General features: G+C 47.2%; 8 protein-coding genes across 8 annotated transcripts; 3 read left to right on the top strand and 5 right to left on the bottom strand.

Annotated features, from left to right (window-relative positions):
- Positions 1-1,184: 1,184 nt before the first annotated feature.
- F5Y00DRAFT_234817 (PLP-dependent transferase) lies at positions 1,185-3,366 on the bottom strand. The gene is made up of 2 exons (XM_048007475.1): positions 2,245-3,366; positions 1,185-2,136 (listed from the first exon to the last, which is right to left on the bottom strand). Exons 1-2 carry the CDS (start codon positions 2,949-2,951, stop codon positions 1,479-1,481), a joined length of 1,365 nt encoding a protein of 454 aa, XP_047865711.1. The 5' UTR covers positions 2,952-3,366; the 3' UTR covers positions 1,185-1,478.
- Positions 3,367-5,407: 2,041 nt separating this feature from the next.
- On the top strand, positions 5,408-8,659 carry F5Y00DRAFT_234813 (uncharacterized protein). The gene is made up of 2 exons (XM_048007474.1): positions 5,408-6,913; positions 6,972-8,659. The coding sequence occupies exons 1-2, from the start codon at positions 5,760-5,762 to the stop codon at positions 8,110-8,112; spliced, it is 2,295 nt and encodes a 764-aa protein (XP_047865710.1). The 5' UTR covers positions 5,408-5,759; the 3' UTR covers positions 8,113-8,659.
- Positions 8,660-8,670: 11 nt separating this feature from the next.
- On the bottom strand, positions 8,671-10,231 carry F5Y00DRAFT_234811 (uncharacterized protein). The gene has a single exon (XM_048007473.1). It carries the CDS (start codon positions 10,116-10,118, stop codon positions 8,970-8,972), a length of 1,149 nt encoding a protein of 382 aa, XP_047865709.1. The 5' UTR covers positions 10,119-10,231; the 3' UTR covers positions 8,671-8,969.
- Positions 10,232-11,358: 1,127 nt separating this feature from the next.
- Positions 11,359-12,757, top strand: F5Y00DRAFT_50505 (homoserine dehydrogenase-domain-containing protein). The gene is made up of 2 exons (XM_048013742.1): positions 11,359-11,461; positions 11,529-12,757. Exons 1-2 carry the CDS (start codon positions 11,425-11,427, stop codon positions 12,584-12,586), a joined length of 1,095 nt encoding a protein of 364 aa, XP_047865708.1. The 5' UTR covers positions 11,359-11,424; the 3' UTR covers positions 12,587-12,757.
- Positions 12,631-13,305, bottom strand: F5Y00DRAFT_50502 (uncharacterized protein). Its single transcript, XM_048013741.1, has 2 exons — positions 12,994-13,305; positions 12,631-12,927 (listed from the first exon to the last, which is right to left on the bottom strand). Exons 1-2 carry the CDS (start codon positions 13,102-13,104, stop codon positions 12,676-12,678), a joined length of 363 nt encoding a protein of 120 aa, XP_047865707.1. The 5' UTR covers positions 13,105-13,305; the 3' UTR covers positions 12,631-12,675.
- Positions 13,306-14,087: 782 nt separating this feature from the next.
- F5Y00DRAFT_234807 (uncharacterized protein) lies at positions 14,088-16,292 on the top strand. Its single transcript, XM_048007472.1, has 2 exons — positions 14,088-14,653; positions 14,725-16,292. Exons 1-2 carry the CDS (start codon positions 14,583-14,585, stop codon positions 16,055-16,057), a joined length of 1,404 nt encoding a protein of 467 aa, XP_047865706.1. The 5' UTR covers positions 14,088-14,582; the 3' UTR covers positions 16,058-16,292.
- On the bottom strand, positions 16,293-19,531 carry F5Y00DRAFT_234806 (MFS general substrate transporter). Its single transcript, XM_048007471.1, has 3 exons — positions 18,471-19,531; positions 17,666-18,127; positions 16,293-17,590 (listed from the first exon to the last, which is right to left on the bottom strand). Exons 1-3 carry the CDS (start codon positions 18,849-18,851, stop codon positions 16,793-16,795), a joined length of 1,641 nt encoding a protein of 546 aa, XP_047865705.1. The 5' UTR covers positions 18,852-19,531; the 3' UTR covers positions 16,293-16,792.
- A 1,607-nt stretch (positions 19,532-21,138) lies between these two features.
- On the bottom strand, positions 21,139-22,834 carry F5Y00DRAFT_234802 (Non-heme 11 kDa protein of cytochrome bc1 complex). Its single transcript, XM_048007470.1, has 4 exons — positions 22,459-22,834; positions 22,211-22,319; positions 21,963-22,076; positions 21,139-21,842 (listed from the first exon to the last, which is right to left on the bottom strand). Exons 1-4 carry the CDS (start codon positions 22,537-22,539, stop codon positions 21,778-21,780), a joined length of 369 nt encoding a protein of 122 aa, XP_047865704.1. The 5' UTR covers positions 22,540-22,834; the 3' UTR covers positions 21,139-21,777.
- Positions 22,835-23,195: the final 361 nt, after the last annotated feature.

The raw sequence follows: 23,195 nt of genomic DNA, 5'->3' as shown, positions 1-23,195 counted from the left end.
TTGGACGAAGAAGTTTTCTTCTTCTTTTTTTTTTTTTTTTTTTTTTTTTCTTTGGGTCCTTTCGTGACGTCTACATAGGATAGGACGACAGACTACCTAGCAGCAGCAGTAGCAAGCAAGTAAGCAAGCAACAGCCTCGTTGTTCCAGTCAGCAGCAGCAGTCGGTTAGTAAGATTAATGCCACTCTGCCCTGTTTCTTCCCTACCTACATACGGAGGCGATGATAGGTAGTGGATGGGGATGGGGTGTGTGCGGCTTTGCATACATATGTACATACCTTAGGTAGGTACACACACATGGCTACACCTAAACGAACTCGGCCACGCTGGCGAACCAGGACCCTCGAATGCCAACTCGCCCCGTTTCTTGGGTCGAGAATTCGGGGGAGGGTTCTGTGGCGTGCGGCAGCAGCAGCAGCAGCAGTAATGCCAGTTTGAAGAAAAACGCACATGAAATATGACTGAATGAATGAAACATCACCACCAAACAATCTACCTACGCTACACAGTCTACACCCCCAGATCCATACCACCACTAACGGACGGAGCCTCAACCCGCCCGGCTCGCGAGGTAGGATTCCGGGGAAACCTAGGGAATAAATAATAAGTCCCCCTCCCCTTCCCCGCGGGTCTAATTCCTAGTTCAGTTCTAGAGTCCTATAATGTAGGTATATAGAAGGATTCCTATTATTACGCCCGAGCGAGTGGATGAGTGAAGATAATAGGTAGGTAGGTAGGTAGATAATGAGAAGCAAAGGGGAGGGGGGAAAGCAGCCAGCCAGCCAGCCCTGAATTACATCAGCCTGGATGATTGGTAATTAAACACCAAAAGCAGGGTAGCTTTTTCGACTTCTGGGGTGCAGTTGACGATACACGCACACGGGAGACTTCACGATGATGATGATGATGGTGGTGGAGGGTGTGCAGTATGTAGGTAGCATGGCTGGCTTACTTGCACGAGAAAAGACAGCAAGAGAAAAAAAAGTGAAGCTTGCCTCATCTTACTTACATGTACGTTATGTATGTCTGTATGTATGTATGCGCATCATTTCAGAAGTTCCGAGCAGGCTTGAGACTGGACCCCTCCGATTGACATGATTGACATGTCAATCAAGCCACGACCATTGGCGGCATTTATTTCGAGCCATGCTGCCATGACTCCTTAAATGACGAAAGGTAGGAATGCTAACGAAATGAGAGAGTTATGATATCTGATATCGTATTCCCCCACGCCACTTACAACTCACTCACTTACACTCGGGATTATCTTTACTATCTTCATTATCTTCATTCATCAACGAGAAAATTTGAGTGTAAATAAACAAGCTCCATCAGCCATTCGGATCAAATTGGTAACACAACTCTTACCTCACCGTGGCGCCCAATTTGGACGACATATCTAAATATCTAGGTATACTTGCATAAGCCACCATTCTAGCGGCTCTCTTTCCTGTTGGCTATTATTAGGCCACAATCATATCATAATATCATAATCATATTGCTCTGCTTCGACGGCCGTATGCCTCTTCTCACACGGCCGCAAAGTTCAACCAAGACATTAGCAGCCCATTCGAAATCCGCGCGGTCAAGGTAAATCTGACTAGAAATCCTAACCCAAAACGCGCCGGCGTAATATCTCGTCGCTATGAAAGTCTCATACTCTTCGACGGTCGTTTTCGTAATCCAATCAGCTACTGCCTGCCCGTCTCGAGCTAGAACCTTATCCTTCTCTTGCGACTCCGGCGAATCCTCTGCTACTACGTCTAAGGGTAGCCTCACGTTAGTAAAGAAGCAATCTCGAAGTGTCCCCGCTCGGTTCTCCAGGACCTCCGTTCCCATGATTTTTGCCATCAACTCGCCGCCTTCTTTTGCTAAATTCACGCTATAGTTGCGCACCTTCTCCTCGCCGCCGCAAACTTGGGCTCTAAATTTGAGCGCTTCTGTCACACATATATACGGACTAGTATCTACCGTAGATACTTTCTCAAACAAGTTGACAAAGTAGTTTCTTTCGGACATCTCCACGCGGTGCTCAAGTGGTTGATAACCTTCGCCGGTCGGATACGTCGTCCTGATCAAAGCTTGATTACGATAAGGTACGTAGAGCACCGTACACCCACGGGGCACCATAAGCCATCTGTATAAACTCAGCTTGCGGGAGGTCTCGAGCTTGATTGATGGTGGCTATGTTGTGATTCGAGGGAAATGCAAGAGCAGACGTGAGCTAAGAAAAGGACAAACTCACTTGTAGCAGTTGGTAATGAAGAAATCTGGTCCGACTTGAGAGGCGTGTCGCAAATCAATATGACCTATCCCATGTGCACCATCTATACAACTCAGAATCCCATATTCTCTACATATAGGCACCAGACTTTCCCACGGAAAACGCACTCCGGGGAAGGTGAGGACAGTATCAAACAGAGCCAGTTTAACTGACTTGCCTTGATTTTGAACCTCGAGGATTGCGGAGCGGAACTTATCGAGGATTTCATCGTCCTCGATGGGGTACACTAACTCGATGCAATGTCCTCTGACTTCAGTAGTCTCCTCTAGAGATTGAATAGTCTTGTGGCATGCGTCATATGCCGTACTAAAATATACTATGACGTCGCCATCGCGATACGTTAAATTCCTTAGGATGGTATTGATTGCCGTTAATGCGTTAGGAATAAAAACCACTTCGTCGGTCTCTGCTCCCAACAGCGGGGCGACGGCTTCCCTTGCTTCCCGAAGGAGTCTAGGATATTCAAAGCGTATGAAGGTATCTGGCCTCGCCTCAGTTTCGCGTTGCAGCCGCCGCTGATGCTCTCGAACCCCCGAGGGAAAAGACCCGAAGGATCCGTGATTCAGCGGGGTGTACGAGGGAGCAAAGTTAAAATGAGCCTGGCGCATTTGTTTCCCGAAGGATATCGTCGTCGGTATGATCGACGAGTTATCCTGAGGCGCGTTCATGCTGTATGTTATGTCCAGGTAGCTTGATAGTGAAGATTCGTGGTAAGATCTAAACTTGGTAATCTGATCGTGACTTGATGTTGAGTAAACGTTGCGACTATTGATAGCAGCTCACGCCATGGCTATTGGCCGAATGGTGGCCAAGCAATCCAAGCAATGCAATGCTCGAATGATGTAATCAACCATAAGCATCCTATCCTTGGTATACCGGGTATACCCAGCTGGGCGTCACGAATCAACGTCTGTTTGTCGAGAATTACATTGGATTACACAAGCGTTGTCTTGCCAAATATAGAACCCGTCATGTCCAAAGGTAAACAATTAATAATCATGACTTATTCATGATTATTGTGAACACCCACGATTTAAACATTGTTGCAAAGCGTTTGATGCCTAGTTAATAGGTGCAGTAGGAATAAAACTTATTGGTGGAGGATTTGCGAGCTGCAGCCACATGCGCGAGATATTAGAAATGCTGCATATTCAAAGTCCGGGTATATTCAACTACGAAAGTACATCTAAACATGGAAGGTACCTACCTACCTACCTACATAGATTAGCGTGGTGTAAGGGAAAAGGGAAACTTTAATACATCGGGTTGCCTTCCTATTCCGTACAGGAATCAAAATGCCGTGTACACAAGGAGATCGATATATTGTTCCTGATCTTGGTTTAGTGCTCTTCATAACTTGGTTTTTAAGTTTCCTCTCACTCCACAAAAGGGACCTATGGTGCATTCTACGTAGTAAGAGCAATTAACGTTGTAGCATATGTGTGTTGTTCTTAATACAAGTTTTCAGATCGTTTCACGTTCCGTTGATATCGTCGCTATGACTTATGTGTATCTAAATGCAATACAGAAACTGAATAGGTAGGTAGTTTACCGAGCGTTCCTGCTTTTCGCTTCCTGCAAATGCAAGTTAGGCAAGTTAGTACACATTAGTAGTCGCCTAAAGACGCTTGACCCGCTTCTACACGAGGGAACTAAGTGCCGGATCGCCGCTCACCTGCATCAACCATCGATTCATATGAAGCTTCCATTGTCCGACCTAACCATTTAGAGTTTATTTCTTTGTTGTCAGGTGTAGTTGGTGCCTGATAAAACAAAGGAAGGCACTTGTACGACGATATATCTTGCTATCTTGCCGATATCTTGCCGTATAAGAGATGCGATTCGATGGAAAGTTCCGAGCGAATGGCATAAACCGTTGCGCATGGATTCTTTTGCCAAGAGCAATATTTAAATAATTAGAATAAAGAGGACAAGCGTAAAAATGGTCAAGGCCTAACAAGCTTGGCTTCCATTTCGTCTGGAACGCTACATAGAAGACTATATCGAACCGGCTGTATTGCTAATACCTTACGGATTAGTCTGCACCCAACCGAGATCCTATCCGCACGCCCCTCACATTTTCCATTATTCTACTGTGTAACTGTAGCGTGGCCTCGTGCTGTCCGTCGTCCGGGAATATTCTCGCAACACAAAATAGGCTTAACTGGGTGTAGCGAATAGTGTATGTGCCCCCGGGACATATTACCGTCGTTACAGGCTACTTTTAATTACTTAGACATGAAATCCTTCTGATGCCATCTGACAGCAACATGGTGAATTCCGACGGATGACATGTCTAGATCCGAGGGGCGTAAAATCTCAAATCTCTCAGGTACGCTGTGATCTATCAATGAAATCTCGTGGCCCTACCATTCGAGGGATGATATCGACGGGGCCATTGCTAGGACCATTGCTAATGACACGGCTCTCGAACTCAACTCTCCCCGCCGCCCTTTGTCCTCCCTGCCTTCGCACATTTAACAATAACCTAAAGTGCCATCGCCAAGAGATCGAATGGTGCCCCGATTAGGGTGAGATAGGGTGAGAAGGGGAGCGCACATGGGGCGAGACCAACCGATTGCCCATGTAACCAACCCAATCTCTTTCGGCGGCGCTCAGCAAATTCCAAGCCTCTAACCTACAAACTTACATCTAGTGTATGTACAAATTAGTTGGTATAGATAGGCATGTTGGCTATGACAAAGGTGATCATCAGTCGTGGGTGTCGTACATATGTATGTGAGTAGTAAGAATGCCATCCGTGGACGGGATCGAAGCAACCCTATCCTTCCTTCTATCGGTCCATAGTCCTAGATTGCTATCTTATCCAGATCACCCTACCTGAGGGTAGATCCATATGTAAGGCATGTAAGGCATGTAAAAAAAAACTTGGAAGTGTGCTGGAAATATTATACGATATATTCATATCAGTATTCATATATACGGTACGTACATGTATATACATGTATATTAGGTAGGTACGAACCAATGAGAGTTTAGGTTGGCAATAATTCTTCCCTGGAGGGTACGGCACTGTATTTGCTCAGGCTTGCTTCCCCCCTCTCTTGAAAGTCCGAAACCCGCTAGTCCCAGTATTTGGCCCCTGATTTGTGCTGGGGTTACTGGGATTCCCTGTGCCGAACCTGTAAAATACACTAGCCACTCCCACTAGGAACGGCTGTTCTCTACTTGCTGGGCTGGGGGTTTTATTCATTTGTCTACAATTTGTCTACAACCGGACAACCTGACAACTTGCAATTGGTATTCTCGATCGACCGGACTCGACAGGAACCTGACCACGAGCGAAAAGCGAAAAATAAAACATCACCAAATAACAACCCGGCACGCTTTCTCATCAGTCTGCCCGATGATCTTCTGGGCCCGGGATCGTCGTTCGCCGTGCTTCTGATGCTGCACTGGCATCTCTGCCCATTCTTCGCGCGTAAAACAGCAATCCTCTGGAATTACCGCCGGCAATGGGGGCTTTTGAGGACAACAAATCCTCCGAATTAAACCGCGTTTCGTCGCTTCGAACCTCGGTGAGGATTTCTACCTCACAAAGGGACGATGAGGACTATGACTTGCAGGCCATGGTAGTTGCCGACGGCTTTCGCCCGGTAGATGCGACAAACACTCAAACTCCGAGACCTGCGACGGCGCTGCAAGATGTACCAACGACACAAATACCGCCACCACGTCCATCGAGTATTACAAAGCCGCATCGTCGGAGCGAATCTCTGGCTTTGCAACACGATGGATCGTCTTCTGAGTCGGATAGTAGGTCTCTAAGAAGAAATTCTCTAAGTAGAGTTTCGAGCGGTTCCACTGCATCGCCGTTTGTTGATCCTGAAGACCCGTACGATGGACCCTCTGGTCCTTCTCACCCGTACCAGATGTATCCGCAGGATGTTCGAGTGGCACGAACGGCTAGTTTAGCGACAATGTCAACGGTACCAGTCTCTGAGCGGTCGTACAATGGGCCTCGCGGGCCGGCGCATCCGTACGGCATGTATCCGCAGAACACCGTACCTGAAACGGGTGGAATATCCAGCGGGCCGGTACAGGCGGAAATTAATGTCGGGTTCCCTGGAGCGCCGGACAACTACCAAAGAAGAATTGGTCCGGATGGAGAGGACGTGGCTGATTTGATTGGTCCTGATGGCCATACGGAACAGCTACCTCCTTACACGAGATATCCGGAAGAAGCGTATACTAGAAAGGCGTTGGGCGTGGAAACGCCTCAGCCAGCGCCAGCGCCTGTGCAGCCAATGTTGGCCATCCCGGCGGGTGCTGGAGGTATCGGGATGGCTACTCGAAATCCCGAATTCGGGTCTACTGAGGATCTAGGCGAATTATCCTCGCCCCAATCTAGACAATCTATTAGGAGTTTTACATCTGAGAACAGCCGGAATGAATTAAATGCTGCTGTTACGACTAATCAAGAAGCTGAAGACGAGAAAAAGTTGCCAAAGGACTGGCAAGTAACCGCGAAAAGGAGAGTTTGGGGAATTGTTCCATGCTGGGCCATCGTCCTGGCTGGCATCGTCCTCGTCTTGATGGGAGTGATACTCGGTGCTGTCATTGGGACTCTCCTTCGCTCCGATTCGAAGAATAAATCGCATAAGGATGGGTAAGAACGTCCCGCCGTTTCTTGCTCTTTGGATTTTGAATGCTAAATTGATGACTAGGCCGTCTTTACCAATGGTAAATCCGGGTAACTGGGACACACAACCTCTCAGTACCCTACCGTCAGATTTACTACCTTTACAAGAAGGCCAATTTTCCTTACCTCTCCGGAACAATCGAATGTCTAATACCTGCTTTACTGACTCGACGTTAGCTCAAGCATGGAATTGCGATCTCTTTTTCTTCCAGCTTGGCATGGACATCAAGAGATTACCTGGTGAACCGGAAACATCTGACTATTCACTAGGGTTCTCTTATAACGAGAGCGCGACTTTGAAAAATAACGTGTACCTTTGGGGGATGCAGCCGCCTGACTTAACTGACGTGCGACTGAAGCTTGTCAATGATATGCACGAAGGTGCTCGAGGTCCGGCGTGGAATTTCGAGGTTGCCTACAATAAAACTGTCATCGTTCCTGATCAGGCCTTATCAGTTAGCTCCTCTTCTTCCCCGTCTGCTACTCCCCATCGTCGGACGCTGTATGGCGGTGGTCCCAACCGTAAAGGTGCCCAAATCGGAGACCGCATATGGATTTGCCATTGGGACAACACCATCTTGGAAGCTTTTATCTACGCAAATCAAAATAATAGTATCAGACCGATGCCAAGTCCTCCATCGCCCACAACTACTGAGGATATTCTCACTGGAAGTACGACGTCCGGCGCGGCTGTTACTGGGGCCCCTGAAGGTGTCGAGAACGGCGGCAGTTTAGCGCCTTCGGATATTCCTTATAGCGCACCCCAAGATCACCATGCGACTACTGCGACCTCTGATGGCATTCCGAACCCAACCGATACTTCCTCGACTGCTACGTCTAGTAGCATATCCGACCAAGACTTTCCTATGCCCCTAAATTACCCACCCCCATACCCGCGGGTCATCAAGGTCGAGGAGCATCGTAATGCCGACTCATCAGCGTCTGAGCCCTGGTGCCGCCAGTTTCAGATTAATGAGCACAATGAAGCAGAAGCAGTAAAAGTAGATGGAAAGACAGTCGATATCATCATTAATGAGAACGAAGGAGCGTTTGGATCAGGACCCTCGAAGGACAGAGTCGTGAAGCGCCATATAGGAGGCCGCGGGGGTGGTATTGGGATGGGAAGCGATATGAGTGATTGCGGCTGCATGTGGTGGCTTTCTTAAATGGCCAGGATTTATTATGCGGTATCATCATTTTCATTCCTCACTCTTCGAACGGCTTAAAGCGAAGAGGACGAAAACCTATTGTATATAGCATGATTATCTGGGAAGAGGGCGCATATATATTTGGGCGTTCAGGGGAACTTTGCTTACGGGGCAAACGGCACTTGTATTATTGGTTTCCAGGGGAAAACTAGCGGGCGACTTCGATTCCCGCTTCTCCGTCGACCCCATACTTATTATTTGCGGGCGTGTGTTTTCGGGCTACGGCGTTGTTTGGATATACGATGGCGGGAGCGAGATACGTTTCCTTGGTAGCGGCTGTTGATAGGAGAGCGGCTTTTCTTCACACACATCACATAAATATCTACCATATATATATATATATTATGCTATATAGTTATAGCCATACAGGGCGTCTATCGAGTCTCGATACTTAGTACGAGCCTTACTACCAGGGAACTTGAATCCCGTGGATTGTGTTTGTGTGTATTGGATCAGGCTAGGTTGACGAGGTTAGGTAGGCATTGACCATGTGTATATAATACGCGATATGATGACTTAATTTATATACTACTTATTATAAGTCTAACTATCAGTCAATCTATACTTTTACGCTCGTTTGTTAACGCTGCTTCAGGCACCTTGGGTGGGTTATGATAAAAAGGGGGTATCATATTCAAATTCCTAATCTTAAACTAATCCTTATTCTTCCGTAACACATGTATCCCTTCCCCGTAGCTATTGCGTTATGTAGTCGTCCGCAGCTACGAAAATATGTGTATTTTCGTGATAAGTGATAGGTACCTAGGTAGAAGAAAGCAACCCTTCGTGTCAGCGTCGGTGCTAGCTATCACGAACTACGTAGTACTCTTCTGCGGCCCCCCCTCCTCAGACTCCTTCCTCTTCCCACCAGCATCACTCCCACTCCCACCAGCACCAGCACCAGACGTCCCCATCTCCCCCGCCAGCCCATCCAAAAAGCTCTCCGCCATCTTCTCCGCGCGCTTCGCGCCAATCTTCCTCCGGCGCTCCTCGATCTCCCTCCTCCGCTTCTCCTTCTGCTCCTCCCTCTCGCGCCTTACCCGCTCCGTAGTATCCCGCTCCCGCTCCAGCGCCTCCATCTCCCGCCTGCGCGCGTCCTCGTCGTCGTGGCTGAACTGGTAGAAGCCGACGCCCTTGGTCCGGATCTCGGCGCGCCCGTCGAAGTGCGCGTCGGGCGGCGGCGTGGGCGACTTGTCCCGCTTCGCGGCTAGGTCCGCCATCTTGGTCCGCGTGTCGTCTTCCGGGTTGAAGGCGGCGGATTGGATCACGTCCCCGAAGATCAGGCGCTCGGGCGCCTTGGTGGGTTTCGCCGCCATGCTTTCTAGCTCGGCGGCGCCGAGGGCGCTGCGGTGCCGCTGCCGCTCGTACCGGGCTGCTTCGGCGCGGGTGGCGCGGCGGGTACGTCCGAATTCGTCTTTGAACTCGACCATTTCCTGGTCGGCATCATCTGCGTCTGAGTCGTCTGTTCCGGAACTCGAGTACGTGTTGTTGTTGTTATCGGCGTCTTCGGGATGCCGTTCTGCCCACTTGCGATCGAAGTCGACGAGGGGCGCGGCCTCGCCTTCCTTCGCGATGTAATCCCCGCGCTTCATGGCGGCGTACAGCCGCGCTTTCTCTTCCATCTTGCGGCGCGCGCGCGCGAGTTCATGCTTCTCGTCCTCGGTGCCGCGGACCTCTTTGAGCTGGATCTTCGCGCCATCTTTACCGTCGTCGTTTTCTGCCGTGGAAGTGGAAGCGCCCGCTTTCCGCTTTGCCTTGACGGAGAATATGTCGTCTTTGTTTTTGGAAGGGCGGGCGCGGCCGAAGGCTACTGCAGAGGATGAGGCTGATGATGATGGGTCGGAGGCGGGCGTTGAGAGGAGGGAGGTCAGTTGAGAAGCAAAGTCCAGAGAGCTGGAAAGCGGGATCCCTTTCTTTTGCCGCTTGGCGGGCCGTTGGCCGTAAAGATTCGGATCTTGTGGCATTTCGAACGGGGATTGCGTGCGAAAGTAATTAGTTCCGCAGGTCGGGTTGTGGTGTTCGGGATATGAAAAGAATGTTGTAATAGCTAAAATGCCGTTTGGTGAGGCGGGATGACGCCAGCTTATACAAAATACGTTAGGTAAGGTACCTGTGCCTGCCCGCGCCTAAGCTGAATGGCAGTTCCCGACAAGGCTTTGTGTTCAATTGCTCCACTTAAGCCCACTTACGGTTGACCAGACGTACCACTGTGCCAAAATGAAAAAAAATAATCGTAGACTAAACTAAAGTTGGTAGGAGGTCACTTGCCACAATTTAGAAGATATTAAATGTGTACTTCCAAGCCTCATTACGGCTTATTGTAATAGATATATTGATTTAACCAGTATAATGGCTACCCCCTCACACTACACACTCAGATAACTTTCCAAAAACAACGATTCAAACGATACAATTGGTATCATTCAATAGCCCCAATTGATGCGAAAATAAGAATCCAAGTTGCATGCTTATACGTCGTGTTGTTATACCATTATAATGTAAATGAAAAGGCCTTATTCGAAGATACGGGTATAGGTCTTTGGGATGATGAATAGTAGCGCGGCACTAAGTGGGGCGGCTCAACTGAGTATGGCTATTAAGTAGCTTCACATACAAATCTATATGTAATAGTACAAACTAGTAATGAAAATATGAACTTTTTAAAGACTGTTTTTGAAATCTGGGCTACCCCCCAAAAGACAATTGCTATTTGATTCTACTATAACACAACAACGAAGAGGCCGATTCAAATGCAACTTGGATCATTGTTTTCGCATTAATTGTGGCTATTAAACGATACCAGTCATAACGTAGTGACTGTTAAAAATGTAAAGTCATTCAAATGTGTATGTGTAAATGTGGTATTGGTAGTTGAAATTGAATTGACAATTGAATCCTTTAAGTTGATTGGTTGATCTTAAAATAAGAATACCCTATTAAAGCATATGATATATAATGCTATAAGGTATGTATTTATAAAGAATGATTCATTTTTCCTATATAAAATGCGAAGTACCGTAATAAATCGAGCTAATTGCACTAACTTGTGGCTAACTACCCTTTTAAGCTAAGTTCGCATAACTTTTTTCATTTTGGCACAGTGGTACGTCTGGTCAACCGTACCACTGAACTTTTAGGCCTTGAAATGCCCCGCGAAAGCCGTGATCGGCTTTGTATCTTAGGTACATAAAATTACCCCACGTCCCTACACATTGAAAGCTTGCAAAATACACAATTTACTTTGAAGTATAACCGTTGACTACTCACAATATGACGGCAACTAACAAAGTCTTTGTTGCTATCATCGGTATGTTACGAACTAATAAATAGGTTTGAATAGTGATTTAATTGGCTAATCTATTTACTATTTACAGGTGCTGGGGGGGTTGGCAAATGCTTCCTTTCCCAATTCGAGGCTTTGTCTAAAAGACGACCGACCCCTAAGCTGGATCTCTGCTATATCTCGACCAGCAAGAAGGCTCTCTTCAATGACAACTACTCTGTAGCTACCGAGAACGTCCTCCAAGAACTCGCCGCCTCGACTAAATCGCCCTTGAATTTGCCTCAGGTGGCCGATTACCTAGCTGCGGCACCATCAAAGGTCATTCTTGTGGACAACACCAGCTCCCAAGACGTCGCGGATACCTATCCCCTCTTTTTAAGCCGTGGTATTAGCATCGTCACCCCGAACAAGAAGGCCTTTTCGGGTTCGTATAAGCTATGGCAGGATATCTTCACGGCTGCTGCTACGTCTGGAGCCAAGGTCTACCACGAATCATCTGTCGGAGCTGGTCTCCCTGTTATCTCGACGCTCAAGGACCTTATAGAGACTGGCGACGAAGTGACTAAGATCGAAGGTGTGTTCAGCGGTACAATGTCCTTCCTCTTCAACTCTTTTGCTCCGGTCGAGGGTTCTGGTGGCCAATGGTCTGCCGAAGTCAAGCGAGCGAAGGAATTGGGTTACACGGAACCAGACCCTCGGGACGATCTAAACGGACTTGATGTGGCGAGGAAGCTGACAATACTTGCCCGATTGGCGGGCCTCCCCGTCGAATCCCCCACTTCATTCCCCGTACAGAGCCTGATCCCGAAGGAGCTGGAGTCAGTCGCTAGTGGAGACGAGTTCTTGCAGCGGTTGTCCGAGTTCGACTCTCAAATGGAGGAAACCAAATCCGCAGCGGAAAAACAAGGCAAAGTAGTAAGGTTCGTGGGCAGCATTGATGTGGGTGCAAACGCCGTCAAAGTCGGCCTCGAGACGTTCGACAAATCGCACCCGATCGCGGCCCTCAAAGGAAGCGACAACATTATTAGTTTCTACACCAAACGGTACGGCGCGAATCCTCTAATCATACAAGGCGCTGGCGCCGGAGGAGAGGTGACGGCAATGGGGGTCACCAGCGATCTGATCAAAGTCCTGTCCCAAATCTCGTAGTCAAGGAAGAGATACAAAATTTTATCTATGTTCTATTAAATATGGTTGTCGCAATTATGTTGTTGTAGAGGAACTACGTATTTTTCGGGTTAGTCGCTCGCATGATCCGAGTAAATGGTACGCCTCTGACTCGTATTCGCGTTAGCAGCCAGAGCTGTTGCGGAGCCAATGTCACTTGCGGGTGACGTTGGGTTAACGCTATGACCGGGAGCCTTGTGCGAAATGCGATTTGTTCGTAGGGCGTTCTGAGGCTGAGGTTGATTCAGTCGATAGATCCAAAGGCAGAAGTCGAAGACGACTAGGCCAAGAATAGGGACAGCGAAAGATAAACTGGCTAGTTTCTACACAAGACTATTAGTAAAATGTATAATGTATAGGAGCAAAGGGCCAGTAGAATTGGGACGCACAAAAAAGAAGGCTATCCAGCTAATGACCATCCAGACTTGGTCGGGCAGCAAGCCAGTCTGGAGCGTATGTGCGAGCCGAGTCATGGCTATGTCTATTGGTAGTTTGTTCATCTTGAAAACTTGACGAGTCGCGAGTTAAAATGAGGATGCAGCGAAAGACAGGTATAGAATTATGGAATGTCGGATGTGGCCGCGTTCGCGTCTTATCAAGTCGAATAGAAGATTACACCGAGGCGCAGATGGTTCGACTATGATGTTATGGAATTTATGTGCAACCGGACGAGTAATGATGACTTAATTATATAGATAAAGTTGAATGACGATACTATGTATAAAATATGCAAACAAACAATTGCGCGCACCTTGGAGGTATATATTATGTATGAAGTTGTGATTTAGAAAGAGTGAAATAAAAAGAAGATGATCAAGTTAGGCAAGCCGAAGGAAGCGAGATGAAGATGACGTTCCACCTAATAATAATACTGCTAACGCCCAGTACCGAATCAGCCTATCTTATGTATCACCCTGTAATTCGCAAGGCTTGTAAGGCCTGTAAGGGAAGGAGAGGTGCCTATGCATAACCTTAAATTTTATAGATATCGTGATAACCATCCGAGGCTCATCTCTTCATCTCTCCACCAAACCTTACTGTAACGGTTATTTCTAATAACTAAATTTTTCTTTTTATATCAGCTGTCAAGTCGGAAATAGTAGGGCGGCTAGAGTCATGAAACAAGGCAGATAGGTAACTCTTAGGCTAGGCACGTGTAAGTGTACATAGGTATGTGTAAGCAAATTGTTCTATTATGCGCACCTAGGCACTTAACCTGCCGAGGTCGACACTGCATTAACTTCCATGCCTTTACTTACATTTAGGTACTTGGGTAACCTACACAGTACGCAACGGTTTGTTGCTCTATGTCTTATTACTCTATATTTATGACCAATTAATAAACTCCTAAGCAACATTGAAACATGCTTTAAGTACCTGGCTTGTCGGTGTTACACACCTAAAAAAAAATACATGTTACTCAAAGCATCTAGTTAAGTATAAATGACGTACAGATAACTTAATGGAAAGTATTACCTGCTTACTGTGCACCACCGCATCCTAATCTTCTACATACAATCATTAATTAAATTTCCATGCACCATTCCGTTTTAATAATTTCCTAAAACTTGGAACAAACATCGTAGAATGAACTGACGATTGATTTCCAAGATGGAAGCACAATCGCATTCGCGATGTTACGCTACGGGACTCCACTTGATCCCGAACGACCATCGCTCCACCTTCGTTGATCTGGCTTGCTCTGGGTCAGGGTCTGGGTCGTGGTCTTAGACTTGGTCTTGGACCTTGTAGATTTCGCCCGTTTTGACCGCCCTAATTCATCTACGGATTATGTACCTGATATTGCCTAATATTTGCAAGTCGCACCGCGTGTCGGTAAGGGGAACCAAGCAAAATCACCCAATTTCTATCTCATATCGCATACGATTATACATTTGCGCTGGGTTACTGATACCTTATCGACTCTACTTACCTTGTTTGGGGGTAAAGGGGTATTATTCCAAGTACCTAGCCGACGATGGCGTCTCCACCGTGGGCAGGGGCCGCGAGTCACGAACAGTTCTTCGTCCTGCTCACTGGAGCTAATAGGTATGCGCTTCCTTATGCCACGTGGGAATTCACATATGGGAGTACTGTATCTTAGACGAAGGACTATGTAGTGGCGTCGGTCTTGGTATCGGTCAACGAATAATCGACGAGTTCCTTGCTTCGCGATCCTTATCTTCGCATCTTATTCTTATACCTACAACACGCTCCGTCTCCAAGTCCCGCGATACCATCCTCTCCCTACGCGCTCACTTAAAGAAGACGGCAAAAACCTCGCAGCAGCTTCGGTCTCGAGCAGGCCACGACTACGACCCTCAGACCGCCATCTCTCGAGTCCACATCCTCAGTATTCAGGTCGACTTGTGCGACCTCCGTTCGGTATACGGCGCCGCGAAGCAATTGGTCCATGGTACAGTGAGCGATCCGACTGGCTTAGTTACAGATGTGAAAATACCCCGTCTCGATGTCGCGCTCTTCAATGCGGGCATTGGCGGTTGGTCCGGCCTAGATTGGATCTTATTTGCAAAGCAATTCCTCCAAGTTGGGCTCGTACAGTGCTGTACGTTCCCTATCTTCAAAAAGGCTCTGCCGGCTGCTACGCTCGACCAGAAGAAGCTGCTTGGAAAATCTGCTGCCGATCTGAAGACGCCACCGCCTGAACTGGCTGAGGTCTTCTGCGCCAATGTCTTCGGACACTATATTCTAGCACACGAGCTGTTACCTCTGCTAAGCCGCTCACAACCAAACGAACCACGAGGCCGAGTTATCTGGACGAGTACAATAGACGCCGGCCACGAACACCTCAGCTTCGATGATTTCCAGGCACGGCAATACAAGCCCCCATACGAGAGCAGCAAGCGCATAACCGACCTCCTCTGCTTAACCGAGGATCTCCCTACCGTACAAAAGGTATCCTCCCCATACTTTTCCTCCCCTGCCACAGCCGACAAACCCGTAAAACCGCGCTTCTACCTCTCCCACCCCGGTGTGGTCTGCACGCCGCTTTTCCCGCTTAGCTGGCTCCTGTACTGGGCCTACTACGCCGCCATGTACCTCGCGCGCTGGTTCGGCTCCCCTTGGCACCCCGTAGAACCGTACCTCGGCGCATGCGCATCGACCTGGCTCGCGCTCGCGGACCAGGACTCCCTCGACGAGCTGAACGCCGAGCGTGTCAAGTGGGGTACCTGCGCAACGCGGTCAGGCCGTGTCATGCCTAAGAAAGCAGAAGTCGACGGCTGGGGCTGGGAGGGCGTAGTCGAGAACCGCGAGACGCTGAAGCGTGATCCTACCCCCGGGGTCCTGCATAAGCTTCGGGGCCGCAAGTGGGATGCTGAGGACTTGACGGAGGAGAAGAGAGAGGAGTTTGAGGAGGACGGACGCAAGTGCTGGGCTGAGCTTGAGAGGCTAAGGACTGCTTGGGAGGCGGCTCTTGGGGAGGGGAAGTAGACCGATAGAGCGAAACGTTGTTTAGACTATTATAGCACGTCTTGATGAAGGGGATGGCATTTTGATCCACGGGTATCGTATTATATACCCCGATCCCCCAACTATCAAACTACCTACCTACCTAGTTATAATAATTAGTATCACATTTATATTACCCCTACACACGATTCCATAAGGGGCTACTCAAACAAACAGATAGATATACAATATACAATATACATACATCTGCCAAAGCCCGATATATCTCAAATATGAGCAATAGCAAATACACTTAATGCGCACTACGGGGTATAGATAGATACAGGAATAACACGCTACTACTACTAACAATAAAAGCATACGCATGAAGACATGAATATCACCCCACCTCCGTCTTCCCGCGCTCATGGCTCCGCGGACAAAATAGACCGGATCGTGAAGGTTAGTGTGGCAAGACGGCTTGAAAACCGTTTACCTCGCTAGGGCCGGGGCGGAGAGAGATAATATAGCGGGATGACTGTAGAAAGAAACCGCGTCCACGTCTGAGTCCTTGTCCGTAAACCCCCCTCCCTCCCGAAGTAGATTTTTCCCATTCGGGTATTGCCATCAAGTAATCCAGCCGCCCACCGACCTACCGGACAGACACCACTACGTCTTCCAATCCATCCGTCCGTCCGTCCGTCCATCTGACCGTAAAAACCCGTCCCGCGCCGCCCATCCTATCCCATCGTGACCCATCGTAATGTAGTTATCGTATCACGCAGGACTATCGTTCACAGCCCGAGTGCTACCACCATTACCATTACTACCACCACTACTACTACTACTACTCCCGCTTCCCACCCGTCTAATAGCCAACTTCTCCTTTTGCCCAAACATGCCCAGCGCCACGACCGGGACGACCGCCACCAGGGCGACGACCGCCGTAAACACGAGCGCGTTGTCCATGTGGAGCGGCGGATCCGCCGTCGGCCCCGCCTTGAGCGCGTCGCTGACGATGATGAAGACGCCGCCTAGCAGCTGGCCGCCCGCCCAGGCGATCGTAGACGTGATCTCCGGGCTCATGGGGTGGCCCAGCTCGCAGAGGAACTCGAGGGCGACGGGCAGCAGGGAGAAGCTCGAGGCGCCGAGGAGGGAGAGCACGACGTACGGCCCGGCGAGGTCGCGGGTGCCCGGCATCCATACGAAAGCGAGGTAGGACAGGGCGATGAGCGGGACGGCGACCTTGATGGCGAGCAGGAAGGCTTTGGTGCGGTCGAGGATGGGGCTGGAGATGGCGGCGGCGACGAGCCCGACGACGATGAGCAGGGCGCCGGCGATGCCGGCGTCGTCCGACGAGAAGCCGTAGGGCATCATGATCTGGTTGAGAAGCGTGGAGATGCTGTTGAAGAAGCCGACGTAGATGGAGTACGGGATCAGGACCTGCCAGATCTCGATGGATTTCAGGAGTTGGAGCGAGGAGCGGAAGGACGCTTTAGGTGTGGAACACCATGAGCCGGGGGGTGTGGGAGGCTCTGCTGGGATGAAAAAGGATGGGAGTGCGGCTACGGAGGACTAAGGGGGGATTTTTTGGTTAATATGGTTAATATCATAATACAGGATAATAAGCTGCGTGGGAGAAGGACATACGATAATAGCGACGTAGAGCACGGCGTTAGAGATATCAGCCGGTCCGGCGACCATGAACGGCACGATGAGCTGTCCGAGCGCGGCGCCGAACGGATTCGCCAGACTAGCCAGAGCGGTAGCGGCAACACGGCCTCTATCCGTGAACCACATATCGGAGTACCGCGTGGGGGCGCTTAGCACGAAGGGCTGGGCCAAGCCGGTCAAGATCTGGCCGAACATGACGACGCCGTACCTGCCGCCGTCGCGGGAGTAAGAGCCGGCGTAGCGGATCCAGTTGCCGACGAGGATCAGCACGGCGGCGGCGATGATGGAGGGCTTCGGACCCCAGTGCAGGGTGTAGATGGTGACGGGGAAGATGACGACGAAGGCGAACAGGAAGCCCGTCGAGTACCAGTTGACGGCCGACTCGGTGGTGCCGTAGTAAGCGGCGGCATTTTGTGAGACCGGGGAGAAAGTCAGCCACTAGAAGATGGATATAGATGGTTAGTTAAGTAGGTGGTGGTGGGTATGACAGAACAAAACAATAGGTAACAATGATGCCGTCTCTGCTGTGTCTGCTGTGATACAAGTGATACACAGCATTCTGCCAAGACAAGGGACAAGGCTGTGGCATGTAAAGAGACGAATAGTGAAGAGGTAGATACCAACTACCGATTGGTAGAATATATAGCCCCCGTTTTTAAGAAAAGAATATATATAATTATATATATATATAACTATATCTTGCGGCGTACAAACTAACTGCCACCAGGTTTGTTGCAACGGGTCCAAGCCGATTTAAGACAAAAACGATGCAGTAACTTACGTCCCAACTGACGATGATATTGAGCAGCGTCAGCTGTAAGAGCCCAAACCACCGCCGCTTATACACCTTGTACGCGACACTATCGCCATTCTCGATCGAAGCGCTATCCGTGTTGTCGCGCGTCTGTCCCGCAGCGATGCGCGCCGCCGCGGTAGCTTCGTCGCCGTCGTCCGTCGAGTTCGAAGCGAGCCGTAGATGACCACCACCCTTGATACGGGAGGAGGAGGACTTGCTGGACGAACCGGTGCCGATGGGGTCGAGGGTGTACTCCTCGTCGCGGGCCGCCTTCTTAACGGCTTCGTCGTCGAATATTGCTGGCGTTGTAGTTGTAACGACAGCCGCGTCCGAAGATGGCTTGCGACTGCTGCTGCTGCGAGACATTGTGTGCGCTCGTTGCTTCCAATTCCAGGCTCCTTCCTTGCGTTTTTCCGTCCTGCGGCGCTTCGGGGTGGCTTGCTTGCTTGAGGCTGGGCTGGGTAACCTTCCTTAAGAGTTCCAGGCTCTTACTTAATACAATTAATTAATTTTTTTTGTATTCGTCCAACATACATACGCCCCGCGCGTCGATCCTCCAAGTCCAGCTCAGCTGACTTGTATGTGTGTATGTGTGTGTGAAAAAGCGAATATCGCAAACACCTTCGAGTATCCGGACCTTAGGGAGGAGACATCAAGTTCGCATTGTGGAGAGACGATAGGTATTTGAAATGGAGGCAAGGAAAAGAAATGACCAGATAAGAAAATGAAGGCAGTTAGTTTAACGAGAGGCAAGGTGTATCATCGTTAACACCTTGTTGGTCTAGATTTGGACAATAACCCCGAGCGAGCTATTACTGTTGGAAAATATTAGATAAAACCAACAACCGACTCGTCCTGCACGTGGTGGTATGTATTGTACCAGTCTCACATCGACACCAACGAATTGTACGACGGCCGGCAGTTTTTAGATTAATACATACATAGGTAGTAATATAACGGTTAGTACGTATGTGTATTACGAGGCTCGTCAGGGATGCATGGTACACATAGCTTAATCGTTAAGATCCTGTTGAACTTTAGGGGCCTCGTCCCTGGAAAAGCCCACTAAACCGTCGGTTCTATCGCTAGCGAGGAAAGGTGCGCTTCGGGTAGGTATAAGGCGGTTAGCGAAGTAGCAGAGTAGCAGCAGTACACTAGGGTTTCAATGTTTCAGCTATGTATTGTACAACTCAAATACAACTCAAATGTCTCTAAACGGTCTTCTCTAGAGCTCTGATTGGCCAATAGTCTGGGGAACCTACCGCATCTAGTCCACGTCCCCGTGTAACGCAACCTTCCTTAACTCTCTTCGAGTCTCGAAGACTTTATGCTTTAGGTGTTGTGCCCTACATGAAATTGTACAATACATGTAGCCCATCTGTATTGTATATAAGTGACCACCACATAATCGGTCCATTTCCGACATCTGGTATGTTTGTTTTTCGGCCATTCTTTTTTCACAAAGATGTTCTTATGTGATTCGGCTGCATATTAGCTAGGGATCACATGCAACACGCCTGAAAGGGGGTGTTATAATACCATAGCGGCAAAGGGTGGTTTTGAGAAACGATTCCTCGACCGAGTACCGTACCTCCTATATGTATTATTTATTAGAGAGGCAACGTTATTTTTTAAAAATTTATTTTTTAATAAATAATCGTTTCTTAAAAAATAACAAAAATTTCAATTATTTTGTTTTTTTTTTTTTTTTTTTATTTTTTTTTTTTTTACACTCGAGTTAATTCGAATAGTAAACTTTAAACATATTACGGGATTTATAGGTTTACAGATTTTACTATTAAGTTAATTAAGGTTTAACATATATACGTAAAAATATTTTATTATTTAACATTATATATTTTATTTAATTAAAAAAAAATCTTAATTTTAAATTTAAAAATAATATTTTACCTAAAAATGATAATTTAAATAAAAATAATGTTTTTTAGGTAAATAATTATAAATATAAATAACCGTTTTTTAAAACCACCTTTTGCCGTTATAGTAATTATTAAATATTATAACGGTAAAAAGTGGTTTTAAAAAACGATTCTTTAATTAAATACCGTACCTCCTATATACATTATTTATTAAAAAGGCAACGTTATTTCTTAAAAAATTGTTTTTTAACAAATAATCGTTTCTTAAAAAATAACAAAAATTTTAATTATTTTATTTTATTTTTTTTTTTTTTTTTTTTTTTTTTTTTTATTTTTTTTTTTTTTTACACTTAAATTAATTCGAATAATAAACTTTAAATATATTACAAAATTTACAAATTTACAGGTTTTATTATTAAACTAATTAAAGTTTAATATATACACGTAAAAATATTTTATTATTTAACATTATATACTTTATTTAATTAAAAAAAAATCTTAATTTTAAATTTAAAAACAATATTCCACCTAAAAATGATAATCTAAATAAAAACAATATTTTTTAAGTAAATAATTATAAATATAAATAACCGTTTTTTAAAACCACCCTTTGCCGCTATAGTACCGAACCGAAATTTACGAAGCAAACTTCAACTTATTAAACGTCTTGCGGTATCGCTATTTACCTACCTAAGTACCGAGGTAAACGCATTGTTATATTCAATCGAGGTGAAACTACTTTATAAACCTGATAGTTAAGTATCTTATCTACAATTCCTATATAAACCATGGCTTAACGTTCTTAAGATATAATTATATTTCTCATCTTCATTTTAACATAGTCGTTAATATGTCGTTACAACTAAGAGTTTTTGGTGGTAGTTCATATAATCTCTTATACTTCATCATACGATGTCGATAAAATTTCAAGGGTGAACAGGTAACTGGGTATCTAATAAGACACCAAGTACATACTTGTAGATAGGTAGCTCAAGTATTTCCTAATTGGCACAGGGTCAAGCACATACAACATAACTATGTCCACGAAAGGGAGCTCGTCGGCAAGTATAAACCTTCATATACTCTCACTTGATGTTTCGAGTTGTACTAATAAGCAAACTTCTTAATATGAATGAGAAACCAGATCTGTTTGAAGAATTGAGGAACAGAGATCTATTCATGTGAATGCCGTGTATGGTACATAGGGGAGGAGGTTTAAGGTACCCCGGCTGCATGTCATCCGCTTTGAGCCGCAAATCGTGTTACAAGGCCACCACCGTTCGACCATCTAACCGGAGTCAGACAATGATAGCCGGCTTGCCCGACCGAAAACCTACCAGCACATGCTTCTAGGTGTTCTATAGATATATCGTGCCTGATGCCGGGGGGTTCTCGGGGCTGGTTTGCGTTGACTATTTGAGGACAGACCAGAGCTTGGGAGCTGCGCATTGGCTTGCGCAGTGCACGAGGTGGAAGACTGTAGGGAATACTTATGTCAGTTTATAGTCCGTAACGGGTAGGGTTCTCGAATATATTCTTCCTAGTATATTCTTCCTAGTGTAGTCATGGCTCGAGTCGGTGCGGAGGGTACCCTTACATTCTTCAACACAGTCCTCATCGGTCTCTCCGTCATTCGAGGCATTTGTTACACGCTCGACGCATTCGTCATAGTGGTGCTTAGCTGGCAGGCACTGCTTAGAGTTCTTGCATTCTATATACATAACCGTCAGCAAATATCTCATCATACAATGCGAGTAGTACGTTCGGGACAATAATGCTTGCGCATCGGCATCACCCCAAGTACAAGATTCCGTATGCGTTGGTGACGTCGGGGGTGCGACAAACCTTCTTCGAACTGCTCCTTTGGGTCCTTGGGCTCGTCCTCATCCTCTTCTTCTTCTTCTTCCTCTTCCTCTTCCTCCTTCTCTTCGGGCTGTTCCTCTTCTTGGGGTTCCTATGGAACTATCAGTTACTTTCTGTTACGGACGAAGGTATACGAGACAGCCCGAAGTCGTAATGACGTAGGTATTAAGCGCTCATAGAAGCCGGTGGAATCCCGGTTTGGAGCTATTTCGATGGGGGAAAAATCATACCTCAGCTGGAGCTTCGGCTTCGGCGGTGGTCCATGGCTTGGCCGCCTCGACGAGGTCGGTGATAGTGTCCCAGATACCCATTGTGCTCGAAACGGTTGGCGGGCAGTTGCAATGCCTTGTTTTCGGGGATGAACGTGGGTTGATGATGAAATGCAGTCTCCAAGGAACGTTGGCAACCGAGAAAAATAGAGCATCGCCAATTGAGACATTTTGATTGGCTGCGGCTTAAAGTTCTTATCACGTGATACTCGACCGATCTATCGGCGCTCCAAGCCAGAGGTACGTACCAATAGATACCAATCAAAGTCGGCTGGTCGGGCAAATTCACGTGGAAGCAACGATATGGGATATATGTAGAAATATTCGCATTTTACGGGTATTAATCCAAGATTAGGTACTTTATGTTTAAATTGTATTTATATGTCCTAGTAGGTAGGTACCTACATTAGCGCGCCAGCGTGGGAGGCCGACATGATCTCAGGGATAGTCCTAACGATTCGAAATGATTTCAATTAAGAGACCAGCTTTTGACGATCCTATAAATGAGCAATGTTGTTGCCGAGACCCTCATGCGATTTGGTGATCCTTTCGAATTGGAGACGATTATGTAAAAATACATCATATTCAAAAAGACAAAGTCACGAAGTTCCGAAATTGTATGTAAAATATAAGGGTTTTAAGAAATAAGATACTTACTTTTTTGGAATAGTCACGTACCTCCGACATGATCCCGGAGA

The sequence above is a fragment of the Daldinia vernicosa genome (assembly GCF_022497035.1).
Source record: "Daldinia vernicosa strain CBS 139.73 unplaced genomic scaffold F5Y00scaffold_18, whole genome shotgun sequence".
NCBI lineage: Eukaryota > Fungi > Ascomycota > Sordariomycetes > Xylariales > Hypoxylaceae > Daldinia > Daldinia vernicosa.
This window is presented reverse-complemented; position numbering and strand designations above follow the sequence as displayed.